Source organism: Bufo gargarizans, chromosome 1 (assembly GCF_014858855.1).
Source record: "Bufo gargarizans isolate SCDJY-AF-19 chromosome 1, ASM1485885v1, whole genome shotgun sequence".
In the NCBI taxonomy this organism is placed as follows: domain Eukaryota; kingdom Metazoa; phylum Chordata; class Amphibia; order Anura; family Bufonidae; genus Bufo; species Bufo gargarizans.
The window spans coordinates 326,030,487-326,050,774 of record NC_058080.1 but is presented as its reverse complement, the minus strand read 5'-3'; the positions used below and the strand labels follow the sequence as shown (position 1 = coordinate 326,050,774).

The following is a 20,288-nucleotide window of genomic DNA, read 5'->3' as shown; positions in this document are numbered from 1 at the left end:
GTAAGTAGTTTGAAATCAAAATGTGTAAAAAATGACCTGTAAAATCCAAAAGGTGCTCTTTGGAATGTGTGCCCCTTTGCCCACCTAGGAGGCAAAAAAGTGTCACACATCTGGTATCGCCGTACTCAGGAGAAGTTGGGGAATGTGTTTTGGGGTGTCATTTTACAAATACCCATGCTGGGTGAGATAAATATCTTGGTCAAATGCCAACTTTGTATAAAAAAAAAAGGGAAAAGTTGTCTTTTGCCAAGATATTTCTCTCACCCAGCATGGGTATTTGTAAAATGACACCCCAAAACACATTCCCCAACTTCTGCTGAGTACGGCGATACCAGAGGTGTGACACTTTTTTGCAGCCTAGGTGGGCAAAGGGGCACACATTCCAAAGAGCACCTTTAGGATTTCACAGGTCATTTTTTACACATTTTGATTTCAAACTACTTTGCACACATTAGGGCCCCTAGAATGCCAGGGCAGTATAACTACCCCACAAGTGACCCCATTTTGGAAAAAAGACACCCCAAAGTATTTTGTGATGGTCATAGTGAGTTCATGGAAGTTTTTATTTTTTGTCACAAGAAAAAAAAATAATAAAAAAAATAAATAAAAAAAAATCATAATTTTCCGCTAACTTGTGACAAAAAAAAAAGTTCTATGAACTCACTATGCCCATCAGTGAATACCTTAGGGTGTCTACTTTCCGAAATGGGATCATTTGTGGGGTGTTTGTACTGTCTGGGCATTGTAGAACCTCAGGAAACATGACAGGTGCTCAGAAAGTCAGAGCTGCTTCAAAGAGCGGAAATTCACATTTTTGTACCATAGTTTGTAAACGCTATAACTTTTACCCAAACCATTTTTGTTTCTCTAACACCTCCACACCGACACTACTAGGAGGATGATCCCGAGTACAGGAAAAAACAGCGGAAGCCCCAATAAAAATACATCTCCTACCCGCTTTAGTTGTTTCCTGCCCAAGCCTCTTCAAGTGCTTTGGCTTAAATCTTCACTCAGCCTGGGAGGGCTGAGCTGGAGACAGAGGCTCTGGGTGGAGCATGGGCTCTCCTTCTCTGTCCCTTGGAGTTAATCCTGCTTAAGGCATCCCAGGCTGTGTGTTGTGTGGGCAGGGGGGATTGGCATCACTTGCACCCCCAGCAGATGGGAATCCTCTGTGGACAGGATTCCCAAAGCACGCTGCACCCCGCTAGGGTTGTGGAATGCAACAGCTGAGCCGAAAGACCCTAGATCCAAGGCGGTCAAAGATTAATGTAGTAGAAAGATGTGGCCTACAGCGGCATCTCCATAAACTTCTTTATTCAAATGTCCAAGGTGCGGTACAAAATAGCAACATTTCGGCTAATTATAGCCTTTGTCAAGCATAAAACAATAGTGATGATGCCAACATATACAGCACAGACCAAAAGTTTTGACACACCTTCTCATTCAAAGAGTTTTCTTTATTTTCATGATTATGAAAATTGTAGATTCACACTGAAGGCATCAAAACTATGAATTAACACATGTGGAATTATATACATAACAAAAAAGTGTGAAACAACTGAAAATATGTCATATTCTAGGTTTTTCAAAGTAGCCACCTTTTGCTTTGATTACTGCTTTGCACACTCTTGGCATTCTCTTGATGAGCTTCAAGAGGCAGTCACCTGAAATGGTCTTCCAACCGTCTTGAAGGAGTTTCCAGAGATGCTCATCACTTGTTGGCCCTTTTGCCTTCACTCTGCGGTCCAGCTCACACCCAAACCATCTCGATAGGGTTCAGGTCCGGTGACTGGAGGCCAGGTCATCTGGCGCAGCACCCCATCATTCTCCTTCATGGTCAAATAGCCCTTACACAGCCTGGAGGTGTGTTTGGGGTCATTGTCCTGTTGAAAAATAAATGATGGTCCAACTAAATGCAAACCGGATGGAATAGCATGCCACTGCAAGATGCTGTGGTAGCCATGCTGGTTCAGTATGCCTTCAATTTTGAATAAATCCCCAACAGTGTCACCACCAAAGCACCCCCCACACCATCTCCTCCATGCTTCACGGTGGGAACCAGAAATGTAGAGTCCATCCGTTCACCTTTTCTCCGTCGCACAAAGACACGGTGGTTGGAACCAAAGATCTCAAATTTGGACTCATCAGACCAAAGCACAGATTTCCACTGGTCTAATGTCCATTCCTTGTGTTCTTTAGCCCAAACAAGTCTCTTCTGCTTGTTGCCTGTCCTTAGCAGTGGTTTCCTAGCAGATATTCTACCATGAAGGCCTGATTCACAGTCTCCTCTTAACAGTTGTTCTAGAGATGTGTCTGCTGCTAGAACTCTGTGTGGCATTGACCTGGTCTCTAATCTGAGCTGCTGTTAACCTGCGATTTGAGGCTGGTGACTCAGATGAACTTATCCTCCTCCTCCGCAGAGATGACTCTTGGTCTTCCTTTCCTGGGGCGGTCCGCATGTGAGCCAGTTTCTTTGTAGAGCTTGATGGTTTTTGTGACTGCACTTGGGGACACTTTCAAAGGTTTTCCAATTTTTCAGACTGACTGACCTTCACTTCTTGAAGTAATGATGGCCACTCATTTTTCTTTACTTAGCTGCTTTTTTCCTGCCATAATACAAATTCTTACAGTCTATTCAGTAGGACTATCAGCTGTGTATCCACCTGACTTCTTCACAACACAACTGATGGTCCCTATTTATAAGGCAAGAAATCCCACTTATTAAACCTGACAGGGCACACCTGTAAAGTGAAAACCATTTCAGGTGACTACCTCTTGAAGCTCATCAAGAGAATGCCAAGAGTGTGCAAAGCAGTAATCAAAGCAAAAAGGTGGCTACTTTGAAGAACCTAGAATATGACATATTTCAAGTTGTTTCACACTTTTTTGTTATGTATATAATTCCACATGTGTTAATTCATAGTTGTGATGCCTTCAGTGTGAATCTACAATTTTCATAGTCCTGAAAATAAAGAAAACTCTTTGAATGAGAAGGGGTGTCCAAACTTTTGGTCTGTACTGTATATATAGTGAAAAACATTAACTCCCACAGGGTTATCAATCAAAAAGTAAGAATGATCAAGCAACCTGAACATGGCCAATCAAACAAGACTCAAAATAAAGCACCTGTTTATGTGAATACACCCCTCTCACTCACCTGTGCGGGCCTTACATGATCACGGCTGCATGTGCCTCGACACGTGTCCAACCAAGGAGTGCGCATGTCCGCAAACGTCACAAGGAAGCGACAGGCCAAGATTCACGAGCATTGCCACGGCCACGGCCCTGCACTCAGCGTGGGGATAACCATGGAAATCAAACAGCGGCACCTCAACCAATAGGGGGCACCCGCACAGAGGACGTCATCGTCGACATGCACATCACATGACCAATAATCCTGATCAGATGACCGCTGTATATGTTTACATGGCTATCAATCAAGCCGATTTATAATCACATAACGTCGTTATCTAGGACAAGCGCATCCACATAAAGGGAACAGCGAGGCACATGGAACTTTAGTCCGCTATCAGGGAGAGGGAAATACAGTTATTATGAGGGATACAGATATTCAACTCATAAATTCCATAATAAGATTAACACAAACAGAAACTGCTAAACAGCCATTCTGCAAAAATACACCATTCTATATTGTGGTCAACCCTGGGATACATACATAAAGGCATGTGAATAAAAACACAATAGAAATAGTGCCGAATGGACATCTAACTAATCAAAGTCACATTGAACTCCAAATTGAGTCCATGTGGTTGCAGAGACCTTAGGGTGTATATCCATTTAAGTTCTTTCCTCCTGAGAACAGCATCTCTGTCTCCACCCCTGCGTAAAGCACCCGCACTGTCTATCACCCTAAAGCGCAATTGATTGACAGAGTGTCCTGCATCCACAAAGTGTTTGGCTACTGGTTTGTCTTTACGTATTGTGCTTTTATGTTTATTGATCCGCTCACGAATCTCCATTGTAGTCTCGCCCACATAGATGAGACTACAAGGACACTGTATTACATATACAACGTCTCGTGATCTACATGTGTAGTAGCCATTAATCTTGTATTTCTTGCCACTGTAGGGGTAAAAAAAAATTATTACCTTTTAGAATGTTACTACAGTTGCAACAAGACCAGCAAGGAAAAGTTCCATTCCTGCGTGGGGCCAAAAGTTTCTGTGTGCCAACACCCAAGCCTCCAACATCAGTTTTTACTAGCTTGTCACGCAAATTGGAGTTTCTCTTGTATGCCATTAGGGGAGGGGCACTAAATTCCTCAATGTCTGGCAAACCTCGTTGCAATATGTGCCACTCTTTTCTAAGAATGTGGGCAATATCCCCACTGTCCCGCCCATATATAGATACAAAAGGAACTCTATTCGTGACCTTCTTTCTTGATGATTTACGGAGGGCAGAATCTCTGTCAATGTGAACCTACTTCTAGTCCTATCCAGAAGCTTCCTGGGATAACCTTGTTCCATGAACCTGTCACACATGGCATCCACCCTTTGTGTGAAGTTAACTTGATCGGATACAATGCGCCTAACCCTAAGTAATTGACTCCAAGGTAAGGAGTCCAACATCCGACGTGGGTGGTAACTGTCATGTGTGAGAAGGGTGTTCCTATCTGTTGACTTCTGATTAAGGTCTGTTAATTTCACCCCCCTCAACATAGACTCGCAAATCTAACAAGCTAAGTTCACTATCTGAGGATGTAACCGTGAAGTGTAACCCAGTTACACCCGAATTCAGGTGTAGATGAAACTCCTCAAGCTCACTGGTAGTACCAGTCCAGATCATGAAAATATTGTTGATGTAGCGCCAACAACATAGGGCCCTCCCAAAAAATAGGGATTGGTAAACCAACTTGTCCTCCACCTCGGCCATGAAAATATTGGCATAGGTGAGGGCCACATTGGACCCCGTGGCCACACCCCGCCTCTGCTGATAGGTGTCACCAAAAAGGAAATAATTCCTCCTCAGGACAATCTCCAAGAGGCAGAGGACAAATCGGCACTTCTGGCAGTTGGCACCAGCCGGAGGAAGTGAGGGTGCATCCAATGGAAGCGCACTCGATGTACACTGGACATCGGAACGTGGGGGTAAAGCCAGAGGAGTACAAGGCTGCAGATAATTTAAATGCATTTTGTAGCTACAGGACAGCGTAGTCTTCTACTACTGGCAGCAAGATGTCCTCCACTGACCCTGGAGATGTCCCATGCAGATCTGCAAATCCCTTGGCCCGGTAAAAGTCCTCCTCCGTCTGCATTGGGGTTTTGGTGGGATTTATATTCATTTGGTCCCTGAAATTCACCACCCGGGTGTTTGGTGCAAGCCTCTGCTTTGGGTTCTAATGCGGATTTGTGCTCTCTAGGCTAGAAACGCTGACCCTACAAAGGCCACAGGTGGTGAATCTGTAAAAAAAGAAAAGTGCCATGTGCAGTAAAGGTCTACCCCCTTCATGTAAAAAGCCGCTATGTCCACTTTGTACAGAAAAGATGCTAGTGGAAGAATTTCCTTCCTTAATGGAAAATCTTAGTACGCTTATTAGGGATGAAGTGAATTCTGAAATTGACCACCGCATGACACCCACTTCTCCCCATCCTTCAACGTCAAGATCCTTGGATCCATATCCAGATACAATCTATTTTGGTGAAGGAGAGCCCTTTTCGGATGGGGACTCTGATTCCTCTGACAATGGGTCTGGTTGTCCATTGTGTTCACCTGAGGACAGAGTGTCCCTACTGCGAGCTACGATGAAGGTAGAGGATGTTAGCAACCCTGCTAGAGCAGAGAGTCATTGTAAAAGAGTAGACCAGATACTTAAGGGGTTTTAGGCCTCTTTCACACGAACGATACAGATTGGCTCCGGATGCGTTCAGGGTGTGTTCAGTGAAACTTGCACTATTTTTCAAGCAAGTCCAGTCAGTTTTGTCTGCCGTTACGTTCAGTTTTTTCCACGTGGGTGCAATGTGTTTTGATCGTTTTTTCATGGGTTTGTTAAAAGACCTTATGGAAAAAATAGTGTGAGGGCCTCCCTAAAAAAATTACGGGAAACAAGGTGAGCTATGTATATAACCGGCAATAGCGGCAATATGTACAGCTAGATCCTTATCTGTGTGGATTAGTCAACGTTAGAATCATTTAGCAGCTGGGACTCCCTGTGAGGAGATTTTATCTTCTCTCCCAGTTTAAAATAGGCCTTTAACTTCCTTGCTGATGCCTCGGCTGACCTGGTGAGACGTTCAGCCAGATCTACGGATCTGTGAAATGCCACTTGTAGAGCTATCCGATTGAGCTCTTGGTCGGATGACGCCGATAAAAAAACCCTGAAGTTTTACAAACATCTCTTAGCAACTATCAGTGAAAAATGCATTGCAGCCGCACTTGCTTCCGTATGCAATGCATTATTCACTAAAGCCCTTTTCACTTCTATAAGGCCAGGGCTACGTGAAAAACATAGAATATAGAACATGCTGCATTTTTCACACAACGCAGAACTGATGCATGAAAAAAAACGCTCATGTACATAGACCCATTGAAATTAGTGCGGGTGCTATGCGTTCATGTCACGTATTGCACCCGTGTGAAAGGGGCCTTACTCTCCTCTATTCTTGATAAAGAAACCAAGTGGAAAATTCTGAACAATCTTCACTCTAAAATATCTAAACCACTTCATCCTTTACATAAATTTCAAGATGGAGTCAATGAAATCCACTATAAATCTTCTCAGCCAGGACTATTACATGGTAACATTCGATCTGGCAAATGCTTATGACCATGTCCCAGTTCACAAGGAAAGTCAAAAATTCATGTGCACTTTGAATTTTTATAAAAATCATGGTGGATGTAGTGGGGGTTTTTTCATCTGAAGGGGATCCTAGTCATCCCTTATCTGGATGACCTAATTGCAGCGGACTCATATCGAACCCTCTTACTTCATCTTAAAATAGTGGAAGAGACTATCCTCACTGGGCTTGACAATAAATCACGAGAAATCAAACCTAGTTCCGAGTCAACTAAAAATCTTTTTGGGAGTATTCTTGGACTCTCCCCACGTACAGCCTCGATAAGGGAAATCATGCATTTGTTGGCCTTCTAACATCAACAATAACCTTAGTGAATTAGGCTCAGGGTCGAATGAGAATATTAAAGTCCTACCTTCTCTCATCTTGGGACAATAAGCAAAGTTCCTTGGAAAAGAAGGTAAAAATTCCAGATCAAGTAAAAAGGTCACTCATCTGGTGGATGCTAAAAAAGCATTTGCAGACAGGAGTCCAGGACCGGCCACAGAATCAAATTAAAGTGACCACCGATGAAAGCAGAAAGAGCAGGGGGGCCATACTCTACACAATATGGTTCAAGGAACCTGGAGTCCTCAGATGTCACTATACTCTTCAAACCGCAGTTATTGGCAGTTTTTTTAAATCATTTCTGAGCCTGAAACAAATAATCCGATGTCATTATGTAAAGGTATTCTCCGACAATGCAACAACAGTAGGATACCTAAATAGCCAATACGTAAGTGATTGTAATGAACTTGTAGAAATTTATTATGTTTATCGGACATGCAATCTTTGATACATTATCAATACATTTTATTAACAAAACGTAACCCTGAAGGTTTGTATAGGTAGATAACTAAATCAAGCAATTTGTAACTTGCACGTCTTCAGATTAAAAATAAAAAAAACAATGCCTGTAGCCAAAACTAAAAAAACTGAGGTGAAATTCATAGAATCAAAATAGTAAAAATAAAAAGTATTTTCCTTTGCCTCAAACATTTTTGTATTGCTTACATTATATGCAACCACTGATCTTAGATTTACTGTAAGCCATCGGCAGAGACTATGAATCCTGCCATTTGTTTCATATCTTTCTAATGCAGTTAGAAATACATTTATTAATATTGTATTTGATTTCTTAATGAAGGTCAGGACTGCTCAAGAATTTGTTCACACGTTCTACACAACTCAGCTAGCTTCACTCGAGCATAGTCAATTCTGTTTAGTGCCATTGTTCCATCCTTGCGTGCACTGTAACTTGAACCTTCATGGGGCTGTCCAGTGGCTACCTGTGAGGGAATATCAAGTGTCAAAAAGTATGGAAAAAAAGGCAATTCTTACTTGTGTTTACTACTCAAATACACTTTAACCCCTTCGCTACCAGCAGAAACATGGCGCCCGCTCACACGTGCAGCAGGTGTCAAGGCCGGCAGGTCTTTGCTGTTTCAAACAGCAGAGACCTGTGGCTAATTACAGGCTTTAGATGCCGTGATCAAGTGAGATCACGGCATCTAAATGCGCAAAAAACAGAAGCTCGCGCTTCCGGGAGCATTACCGGCGTCTTCTTCGGCCAATGCAGATGCCAGTAATTGATTTAATTGGGCTCAGCCTCGCTGAAGAGGCTGAAAACATTCAAAGTGCAATTCTTACATTGACAACATAAGAAATGAGCAATTTTCAATAATAAGTGCAGTTTAAAAATACATTGTTCAAAATTAAAAGATAGATTTTGTAGTCTCCTATAGGAGCTTCAAAATCATCACAAAAAAGAACACCAAGCGATCAAAAAGGCATATACCCCCCAAAATAGTACCAATCAAACCATCACCTCATCCAGCAAAAAATTAGCCCCTACATAAAACAAAGTGTCAAAAAAGCCATTTTTGTCACTTTACATCACAAAAAGTGTAACAACAAGTAGGGTTGCCATGATACCAAAATTTTGATTCGATTTAGATACCATAAAAAAGTATTGCGATACTCAATACAATTCGATACCAGGCGAAAAAAATTAAACCACCAAAAAAGCCACGTGCATTCCGAATTTTATGGAACATCAGGCCCATAATCGAACAGTCCGATCCTATTTTTTGGGGGGACAAGGTGACTAAAAAATTGTGCATAGATTTTTTTTTTTATATTTTAACAGTTCGCACTTTTTTGGGCGTGGCAATATGTTTATTTATTGTTTATACTGTATATTTTATATGTAAAATTGGTAAAGGGGGGTGATTCAAACTTAATATTTATGGGTGTTTTTTTTACTTTTTATTTAATAACTTAATTAACTATAGCCCCCTTAGGGGCTAGAACCTGGGATCTTTCCATCCCTTGTCCTATTCATCCTAATAGAGCTCTATTAGGGTGACTGGGACTTCACACTCTCCCTACTGCCCTGTGCTTTGTGCACACAGCAGCAGGGAGCTTGCCATTGCAGCCAGGGCTTCAGTAGCATCATGGGTGCCATGGTAACAGATTAGAGTCCCAGGATTACACTGCTGGAGCTCCGATCACAACTGCCACTGCACCACCAATGAATAGAGGGGACCCTGTGGCCATAGCCATCGATGATTATAATACTGGGGTGGTTGGGGGTGGCGCACTGCACCCCCAATGAAGATAAGTAACCTTTTAATACAAATACAGGAGGCGGGTGCCGGTGGCAGAATCACATAGCCGGCACCTGACCTCTATGACAGGGTTCTGAGATCAGCGGCTCAGGTGTGCAGCTCCCTGTCATAGAAGTCGGGTGCCGGCTATGTGATTCTGCTGCCGGCACCCGCCACCTATATTTGTATTAATGGGTTATCATCATTGGTGGTGTAGTGGCTACAGCCCCTCCCCTCCTCCTCCCGTCTCTCCTCTTATTGGCAGCAGCGGAAGGGGGAAGGGAGAGACTCCTTCACTGTACTGCTGAGAACATGGCACGCGCTGAGAGCAGCGCACCATGTTCTCCGATATTAGGCTGTGCAGTAGCGCAGCCTAGTATCGGTAAATGTCAAATCTCGGTATCAAATAGATACCTGTACAAATGTATCGATTGGGGGTATAGATAATTCGATACCCGGTGCAACCCTAATACCAAGCGATCAAAAAGTCATACACTCCACAAAATAGAACCAATCAAACCGTCATCTCATCCTGCAAAAACGGAGACCCTACCTAAAGACAACAGCCCAAAAAATAAAAAACAATGTCTCTCAGAATATTGAGACAAAATACTTTTATTGTTAAAAGCTTAAATAACAAAGTATACATATTAGGTATTGCCGCATCCGTAACAACCTGCTGTATAAAAATATCACATGATCTAACCCCTCAGGTGAACACTGTATAAAAAAAATAAAAGTCGCAGAAAAGCTTTTTGTCACCTTACATCACAAAAGGTGTAATACCAAGTGATAAAAAAAAGTCATATTAGCCCCAAAATGGTACCAAACAATCATCTCATTCCACAAAAAATGAGACCCTACCTAAGAATCGCCCAAAAAATAAAAAAAAACTATGGCTCTCAGAATATGGAGACACTAAAACATGATTTTTTTTGTTTAAAAAACTGCTTTTATTGTGTAAAACTTAAATAAAAAAAGTACACATATTAGGTATTGCCGAGTCTGTAACAACCTTCTGTATAAAAATATCACATGAACTAACCCCTCAGGTGGACACCGTAAAAAAGTTTCCAAAAAACAGCCTTAAAGTAAAAAAAAAAAAAAAAAAAAAAAAAGGTTGTCACATTACATGACAAAAAGTAATACCAAGCGATCAAAAAGTAATTTGCACCCTAAAATAGTACCAGTCATCTCATCCCAGAAAAAAATAAGACCTACCGAAGACCATCGCCCCCCTCCCCCCCAAAAAAAGAAACTATGGCTTTCAGAATATGGAGATTTTTATTTTTGTTTTTTTTGTTTTACATAATAAAGCATTTTTGAAAACCAAACAACAAAAGACATATTTGGTATTGTCGCATCTGTAACAACCTGCTCTATAAAAATAGCACATGATCTAACCTGTCAGATGAACACTGTAAATAACAAAAAATAAAAACGGTGCCAAAACAGCTATTTTTTGTTACCTTGCCTCACAAAAAGTGTAATATAGAGAAACCAAAAATCATATGTACCATAAAATACTACTAACAAAACTGCTACCTTATCCCGTAGTTTCCAAAATCGGGTCACTTTTTTGGAGTTTCTACTCTAGGGGTGCCTCAGGGGGTTTTCAAATGTGACATGGCAACTTAAAATTATCCCAGTGAAATCTGCCCTCCAAAAACCACATGGCGCCCTTTTCCTTCTGTGCCATGCTGTGTGCCTGTACAGCAGTTTACGATTACAAATGGGGTGCTCCTGTAAATGTCAGAATCAGGGTAATAAATATTGAGTTTTGTTGGACTGTTTGCTCAACCCTTGCTTTGCTTGTGGAAAAAAAATGGATTAAAATAGAAAAATCTGCCAAAAAAGTGATATTCTGAAATTTCATCTACATTTTTATCTAATTCTTGTGGAACACCTAAAGGATTAACAAAGTTAGTAAAATAAGTTTGGAATACCTTGAGGGGTGTAGTTTCTAAAATGGGGTCATTTATGGGGTGTTTCTATTATGTAAGCCCCACAAAGTGACTTCAGACCTGAACTGGTCGTTAAAAAGTGGGTTTTGGAAATTTTCAGAAAAATTTCAAGAATTGCTTCTAAACTTTTAACGTCCCCCCAAAATTAAATGGCATTCAAAAAATGATCCAAAGTAGACATATAGGAAATGTAAAGTAATAACTATTATATAAGGTATCACTATCTGTTTTAAAAGCAGAGAAATATAAATTTTAAAAGTTGCAAATATTTCCAATATTTTTGTACATTTTTAATTTTATTTTTTAAATAAAAATGAAAAATATTGACTGAAATTTACCGCTATCATGAAGTACAATGTGTCACGAGAAAACAATCTCAGAATGGCTTGCATAAATGAAAGCATTTCAAAGTTATTACCACATAAAGTGACATGTCAAGTTTTTAAAAAACGGCCTGGTCCTTAGGGTGAAAAATGTCAGGATCCTGAAGGGGTTAAATCACCCCTCTTTCTGTATAATAAAAATACCTAAATAACAATAAATATAAACATCATAGGTATCACCTTGACTGAAAACGCCCATACTATTAAAATATTAAAATATTTTTCCAATATGGCGAATGGCGTAATGGAAAAAAGGGTCAAAATGGTCAATATGCCATTTTTTTATTCCTTCTCTTACCCCAAAAAATTTAATAAAATGTGATCAAAAAGTCACACACTCCAAAATGGTATTAATAAAAACTAAAGATTGTCTCGCAAAAAAATGACAGAATGTCAGAATGTGGTGATGTAAAAAAAATAAAAACATTTTTTTCCCCTCTAAAGTTTAAATATGTATTGGTGTGTAGGAGTAGTAGTATTGGCAGCCGGGGCAGTAGTAGCTACAGCAGTATGGGACATGATGGACAGGCAGACAGTAACAGTGGCATCATTGTGCTGGTGATAAATAGCCACAGCCTAAATGGCTTATCTATTCATTAGCATTTGCCAGAGGCGTGTGAAAATCTTCACTGATCCATGCATGATTAATTTACACAACTTTAATTTTGTCCACACTTATAGAGGACAATTTTATCACCTTCGGTGTGACAATACCACCTGCCACACTGAGTACCCTCTCTAAGGGTATACTGGAGGCTAGACTGTCTTGACTGATGTATGTGCTAGAGAAAGAGCACAGTTCAGGTACCACTGAACCTGGTTGTTCAGGTGACATGTATCAATTTGCTGATGTGCGTCAGGTTGATGCGATGGTTGAAAAAATTGTTCCACAATGTTCAACAAACTGGTGCTTCTGCTACTTGTTGCAGTGGCAGAAGTGGTGACTCAACAGAGGGTAGAGAATGGCCTTCTGATCAGACAAATGCAGGCAGGCGTTGGCTCAGTGAAAACTGCAGCAAGACGGGTACATAACATATCTTGTCAAACAACAATATTGTTTCAGTCTCTTCCCCAAACTCTGATGGTAGGTCATAGAAAACACTATCATCATCATCTTCGTTTCTGCCATAATGAGTGTCAGCCTCCTCAAGTCATAGCTCCTCATTCTCCTCCACTTCCTCATGCATACAACATTATCCGCGCAGGACCCCAACAGGTGATCAAGATGTGAAAGCATCCCTTCTTGCATCAGTGTGATTGCTTGCTCCAACACAAATATCAGTGGGATGACAGTCACAAATCTGGTGGCCTCATCGAAGGCCCCGAGTACACGATATGTGTCTTTGATGAGCTGCCACTGCCTGAGCTCAAAAATAACACATGCTCCCTGCTGCGGTGATCTAGTAGTCCAGAATATGCATGGTGGATTGCCAGCGGGTTGGAATGTTGCAGATGAAGCAGTAAAAAGGCAGTCCATTCTGGAGCCGCAAGTCCAGGAGGGCATTTTTAGCCACACAATAAGGCCTCATGCACACAACAGTTTTTTTTCACGGTCCGCAAAAACGGGGTTCGTAGGTCCGTGATCCGTGACCGTTTTTTCGTCCGTGGGTCTTCCTTGATTTTTGGAGGATCCACGGACATGAAAAAAAAAAGTTGTTTTGGTGTCCGCCTGGCCGTGCGGAGCCAAACGGATCCGTCCTGAATTACAATGCAAGTCAATGGGGACGGATCCGTTTGACGTTGACACAATATGGTGCAATTGCAAACGGATCTGTCCCCATTGACTTTCAATGTAAAGTCAGGAGTCCCTTTACTTTCACACTTGCGTTCATATAATGCAGACGGTGGCTCCGTTCAGAGCGGATCCTTCTGCATTATATTGTTAAAACATTTCTAAGTGTGAAAATAGCCTCAGACGGATCCGTCCAGACTTTACATTGAAAGTCAATGGGGGACGGATCCGTTTGAAAATTGAGCCACAGTGTGTCATCTTCAAACGGATCCGTCCCCATTGACTTACATTGCAAGTCTGGACGGATCCGCTTGCCTCCGCACGGCCAGGCGGACACCCGAACATTTTAACTTGAAGCGTCCCCATCACCATGGGAACGCCTCTATGTTAGAATATACTGTCGGATATGAGCTACATCGTGAAACTCAGATCCGACAGTATATTCTAACACGCACTGGCCACCAATGAGTTAAAAACAGGGGGGGGGGGGGGTCTGCCCCCTGCTGCCTGGCAGCACCTGCCAGGCAGCAGGGGGCAGTCATGTACACAGTTTTCCAGTATATTCTAACCTGAAGCGTCCCCATCACCATGGGAACGCCTCTGTGTTAGAATATACTGTCGGATCTGAGTTTTCACGAAGTGAAAACTCACCTCTGAAAAAGCTTTTATGCAGACGGATCTTCGGATCCGTCTGTATGAAAGCAACCTACGGCCACGGATCACTGACACGGATGCCAATCTTGTGTGCATCCGCGTTCTTTCACGGACCCATTGACTTGAATGAGTCCGTGAACAGGTCATAGGACAGGTCATATTTTTTTGACGGACAGGAAACACGGATCACGGCCTCGGCTGCAAAACGGCGCATTTTCAGATTTTTCCACGGACCCATTGAAAGTCAATGGGTCCGCGAGAAAAAACGGAAAACGGCACAACGGCCACGGATGCACACAACGGTCGTGTGCATGAGGCCTAACTGAAATGCACAGACACTCTCCTGGACATGGTAAACGCATTCTACAAGCCATAATATGTTTTTAAAAAGCGTTGCACCACCAAATTAATTATCTGTGCCATACAGGACACACAAGTTATACTCCATTGTCGCAGACCATGTCGCCCAGCAGTTGGCTGGGAGACATCCAGTGACAAACCCATCCACTGTGTGGCTTCTTTCGCCCAGGCACATTATTTGTAAGACAGCATGGCAATGCATAACACATAAGAAAGTAGGAATGTGAAGTAGAATCAATGCTCTGTCCTGTTTCTCTTAGGGACAGGAAGATATCCATTAAAGAGCACGTAGAGAAAGGAGATAAGAACCAGACTGGCACAGCCATGGAGATGTCAATAGCACCGGAACTCATTGCTACCACTGCAAACGACAGATCCAACAGGCCATGAAAGACACATACTGTCCCAAACTGTAATTGCTGACCATATGTAAGCAAAAAATATATACTTTTTTAGAACACCACAATAAAACACATATAATGGAGTCTTACATCATTGGATGGAGTAAAACAGGTATAAAAGAGGGACACAGGACTGCCCCTGACCGCCATCCGGCGAGGCGAAACGCGTCGGATAAGTTTGGGACACTGGATGGGTGATGTGAACGTTAATACATTTGTTCACATTTGAATGAGCTACTATATGTGGTTCCTGGTCTACCCGAGGCACTATTGCTATGTACTTTACTAGGTTCTTTGCCTGTGTGTGGAAACCTGCTGTAGTATCTATTTCCTTAATTGTTAGTTACTAACTTAGGGTAGCATTTACATATGTGTATTTATTTAATTACATTTGCTGCTTCCCCTATATGTATCACATTTATCAGTCCCCCTCCCCCCTGCGTCCCTCTCTTATAACCGTTTTACTCCATCCAATGATGTAAGACTCCATTATATGTGTTTTATTGTGTTGTTCTAATAAAATAATATATTTTTTGCTTACAGATGGTCGCTTTTTTTTTAGGTGATCTGGGTATGCACAAAGTGGTGTTATAGGTTGTGATTTAATCAATATATGTGGCCCTCATAGGTTGTCTGTGTAGGTTTTTGTAAATTTCCACTTTGTCAATTAATTCTCCTCTTCCTATAGCGGGTTTTTCATATCAAAATCATAAATGAAATGAAAACACCATGTAGAATCTGAAAATGGTAGATTGAGATTTCAATTTAATCTCTTGCAGGCATTTTCCCTGTTGTGAGGAATGTGGAATTATGATCTAATGCCAGCCATTTGCTGTGAGATAACAAAGGGAGTGAACTCTAAAGGGGTCCTGGCTTCAAGCAGGCCACAGGCGTACAATTCACACCTCACTCAGCCAGCACGGAGGCCAACTCATCCTACAGGGAAAAAAAAACCTGTAAGGGGTCTCAGCTATTACCCAGATCACTCAAATCCATCAGACATCATGGAACTGGGGATTTATAAGGAATTATGAATTGCCCGCCCATCACAGGCATAAACCAGTTATACAGACGTGGACAAAATTGTTGGTACCCTTTGGTCAATGAAAGAAAAAGTCACAATGGTCACAGAAATAACTTTAATCTGACAAAAGTAATAATAAATTAAAATTCTATAAATGTTAACCAATGAAAGTCAGACATTGTTTTTCAACCATGCTTCAACAGAATTATGTAAAAAAATAAACTCATGAAACAGGCATGGACAAAAATGATGGTACCCCTAACTTAATATTTTGTTGCGCAACCTTTTGAGGCAATCACTGCAATCAAACGCTTCCTGTAACTGTCAATGAGACATCTGCACCTCTCAGCAGGTATTTTGGCCCACTCCTCATGAGCAAACTGCTCCAGTTGTGTCCGGTTTGAAGGGTGCCTTTTCCAGACTGCATGTTTCAGCTCCTTCCAAAGATGCTCAATAGGATTGAGGTCAGGGCTCATAGAAGGCCACTTTAGAATAGTCCAATTTTTTCCTCTTAGCCATTCTTGGGTGTTTTTAGCGGTGTGTTTTGGGTCATTGTCCTGTTGCAAGACCCATGACCTGCGACTGAGACCAAGCTTTCTGACACTGGCTAGTACATTTCTCTCTAGAATTCCTTGATAGTCTTGAGATTTCATTGTACCCTGCACAGATTCAAGACACCCTGTGCCAGACGCAGCAAAGCAGCCCCAGAACATAACAGAGCCTCCTCCATGTTTCACAGTAGGGACAGTGTTCTTTTCTTGATATGCTTCATTTTTTCGTCTGTGAACATACAGCTGATGTGCCTTGGCAAAAACTTCGATTTTTGTCTCATCTGTCCACAGGACATTCTCCCAGAAGCTTTGTGGCTTGTCAACATGTAGTTTGGCATATTCCAGTCTTGCTTTTTTATGATTCGTTTTCAACAATGGTGTCCTCCTTGGTCGTCTCCCATGTAGTCCACTTTGGCTCAAACAACGACGGATGGTGCGATCTGACACTGATGTTCCTTGAGCATGAAGTTCACCTTGAATCTCTTTAGAAGTCTTTCTAGGCTCTTTTGTTACCATTCGGATTATCCGTCTCTTAGATTTGTCATCAATTTTCCTCCTGCGGCCACGTCCAGGGAGGTTGGCTACAGTCCCATGGATCTTAAACTTATGAATAATATGTGCAACTGTACTCACAGGAACATCTAGTTGCTTGGAGATGGTCTTATAGCCTTTACCTTTAACATGCTTGTCTATAATTTTCTTTCTGATCTCTTGAGACAGCTCTTTCCTTTGCTTCCTCTGGTCCATGTCGAGTGTGGTACACACCATATCACCAAACAACACAGTGATTACCTGGAGCCATATATATAGGCCCAATGGCTGATTACAAGGTTGTAGACACCTGTGATGCTAATTAGTGGACACACCTTGAATTAACATGTCCCTTTGGTCACATTATGTTCTGTGTTTTCTAGGGGTACCATCATTTTTGTCCATGCCTGTTTCATGAGTTTATTTTTTTACATAATTCTGTTGAAGCATGGTTGAAAAACAATGTCTGACTTTCATTGGTTAACATTTATAGAATTTTAATTTATTATTACTTTTGTCAGATTAAAGTTATTTCTGTGACCATTGTGACTTTTTCTTTCATTGACCAAAGGGTACCAACAATTTTGTCCACGTCTGTATATCTGCAACCCTGGGGCCAAGATGGACTTGCCCCTGGTAATAGTTGGGGGGGGGGGGTAAGGTGCTGGGAAGGGGAGATACAGAGATATCCCAGTAGGAACCTAATAACAGCACCAGGTTCCAGGTTTGATCTCCACCTGTAGTCAGGACCCAGGCGGGTCCCAGAACCATCTCTGTGTGACCTTCACGTCTAGAGCTATGGGCCATAATGGATGTTGTGGGTCTTTGGCTACCAGGACAAGAAAGGGAGGGTGGACTCCTCCCAGATGAAGGAAGGGGCGTGACGGACTACAGGTTAAAAGGACCATGCAGGCCAGAGGCCAGTGTCTTTCTCTGAAGGGGTCATATTGAGAAATGTGTTTGGAGGGACCGTGGACAAACTGCTGACATCACTGGTTTCTCACCCTATATAATCCCGATAGCAGACTGGGCTTATATCAAACGAGGAACTGGTGGCAGTCTACTAGGCTGAGAAAGCTCTGTTTCACTGGGGCAGTGAAAAGGCTCTCTCAGCTTGTCAGGGTTGTGAGCGAGTGTGGAGTTACACACCGGAGGCCGCGTGGACCACCGTCTCTCACCCCCCTGCCTCTCTGTGCCCTAGTGGAAAGGAGGCGTCTGTATAAACTGCATCAAGCTGACCTTACGTGCTCCCAAGGAGGGTGTAACGTCACGTCTGGTCTTGAAAACCAATGACTAAACCGTATCTCGTGAGCTCGATGTCAGGCGGGGCCGCGAGGTGCGGTATTTCGTCACACCTGCCAAAAGTCAAATGAAAAAAAGTCCATTTGAATTTTCATTTTAACGTTGTACTAACATTCAGATAGGGGTGAACCGGTATTAGGTCCCACCACACAGGGAAATTAAAGGGCATATCAGGACAGGTACAAGGACGGGAAAACTCCACCATCAGGAGTTGTCCCCGGGCTGAGGGTAGACCAGGGTTTTCTGTAGGGACAGTTCCCCCCTCCCTGGTTTACCGGTTACTCCCCCTACCTCGGTCGCTGAGTACATTCCCCTAGTGTTTTCTGCGAGAGTGGTTTTGTTTATTTTTGATATCTGTTTCTATTTCTATCTTGTGTGTACTGTAGTCAGCCTTTATTTAGGTTTGGGATACTCTTATCTAAATTAAAGTATTGTGTTTTAAGGGTCCTTATTTCTCTAGTATGTTATTAACATTCAGATTCATTTAAATGAGCAGCAGTGGGCGTGGTGCAGCATGCAAAATGTTTTTTAAAGAGGTTCTGCAGTTTTTTTAAACTGACGATCTATCCTCTGGATAGATCAGCATTTGATCAGCAGGGGTCCGACACCTGGGACCCCTGCCGATCAGCTGTCTGAGAAGGCAGCGGCGCTACCAATAGCGCTGTGGCCTTATCGCTGTTTATCGCAGTCCCAGTGATGTCACGACTAGTATCAATGGCCTCTGTTCACTTGAATGGAGCTTAGCCCCATCCAGGCCATTGATACTAGTCATGACGTCACTGGGACTGCAGTAAACAGCGAGAAGGCCGCTGCCTTCTCAAATAGCTGATCGGCAGGAGTTCCGGGTGTCGGACCCCCGCCGATCAGATGCTGATGATGTATCCAGAGGATAGATAATCAGTTTAAAAAAAATTGCAGAACTCCTTTAATTCCTAACTGAACAGACTGACTCTGTATGTCCACTAGAGGTCACTGTGCTTCTCCACATTTCAAACAGCTAACACAGGATCAAGTTTACAATTCCAATAGATGGCGCTGTGACGGTGAAATCTTAGTATTGTGCCGAATGCATAGGATAAGATTATGAGTCTAATAGATGGTGACCTCTTTTTGTGTGAATTACCGTATTTTTTGCTTTTTAAGACTTCCTTATTTCCCCCAAAAGTGAGGGGAAAATTGCTGTGCGTCTTATAAAGCGAATACTAGTGAGCACTTCCATTATGGAAGTGCTCACTAGCATGCATTAGGTGCCGGGAGGAGCTTCCGATACTCACCAGGTGCAAGCGCTTCTGATACTGGTCTTCTTTGCTGTGGCCGGCGCTGCACTTTCCTGACCCTGTAAAGAGTCAGGACCTAGTGCGCGCACTATGACCTGACTTTGCACGCTGTCAGGTAACAGTGCAGCACCGGCCGGAGAAGAAGAGAGTGACATATCAATATCGTAGGCTGGGCATCAGCAACCTCCCGGAGCTCCAACTGTTCTGAAACTACAGCTCCCAGAACCTTTCACATCTATGGGAGTTACAAGAACAGCTGAGTAAGTGTGCATGCTGGGAGTTTTAGTTTCACAGCAGCTGGCGTGCAGAAGGCAGTGGCATAGCTAAAGGCTCATGGGCCCGGTGCAAGAGTTCAGCTTGGGCCCCCTTAAGCCATTGCTTTGTTGCCAGTGGCAGGGAAGCACATAGTCTTTGCAGTGCCTGAGGCAAAAATTTAAACGGCACCACCTACCCCCCCATGCCAAATTTTTTACCTAACCCTTTCTCTTCAGCCAGTGGAGTTACTTGACCAGCATGTACTTTATATAATACCAGTGTCTTCTTAAGCAGCACAGGAGTCTTTGGACTCCCTCAGGCTCTACACCTCCTATAGTTATACCCCTTGCCAAAGGTTGCTGAGCGCTATTGTAAGCCATCAATACTGATCATGGGGGTCTGAGCTCTCCCACCAATCAGCACAGTGATACCAAGGATGCTCCGCGTTTCTGCA

General features: G+C 42.6%; 1 protein-coding gene across 1 annotated transcript in view; it reads right to left on the bottom strand.

Moving 5' to 3' along the window:
- Window positions 1–7,659: 7,659 nt before the first annotated feature.
- Window positions 7,660–20,288, bottom strand: part of MED11 (mediator complex subunit 11) — a 72,082-nt gene continuing 59,453 nt past the window's right edge. Inside the window, exon 4 of the mRNA XM_044305920.1 lies at window positions 7,660–8,080. Within this exon, the coding sequence (XP_044161855.1) occupies window positions 7,940–8,080 (141 nt within the window). The 3' untranslated portion in view covers window positions 7,660–7,939. The remainder of the gene's footprint in view (window positions 8,081–20,288) is intronic.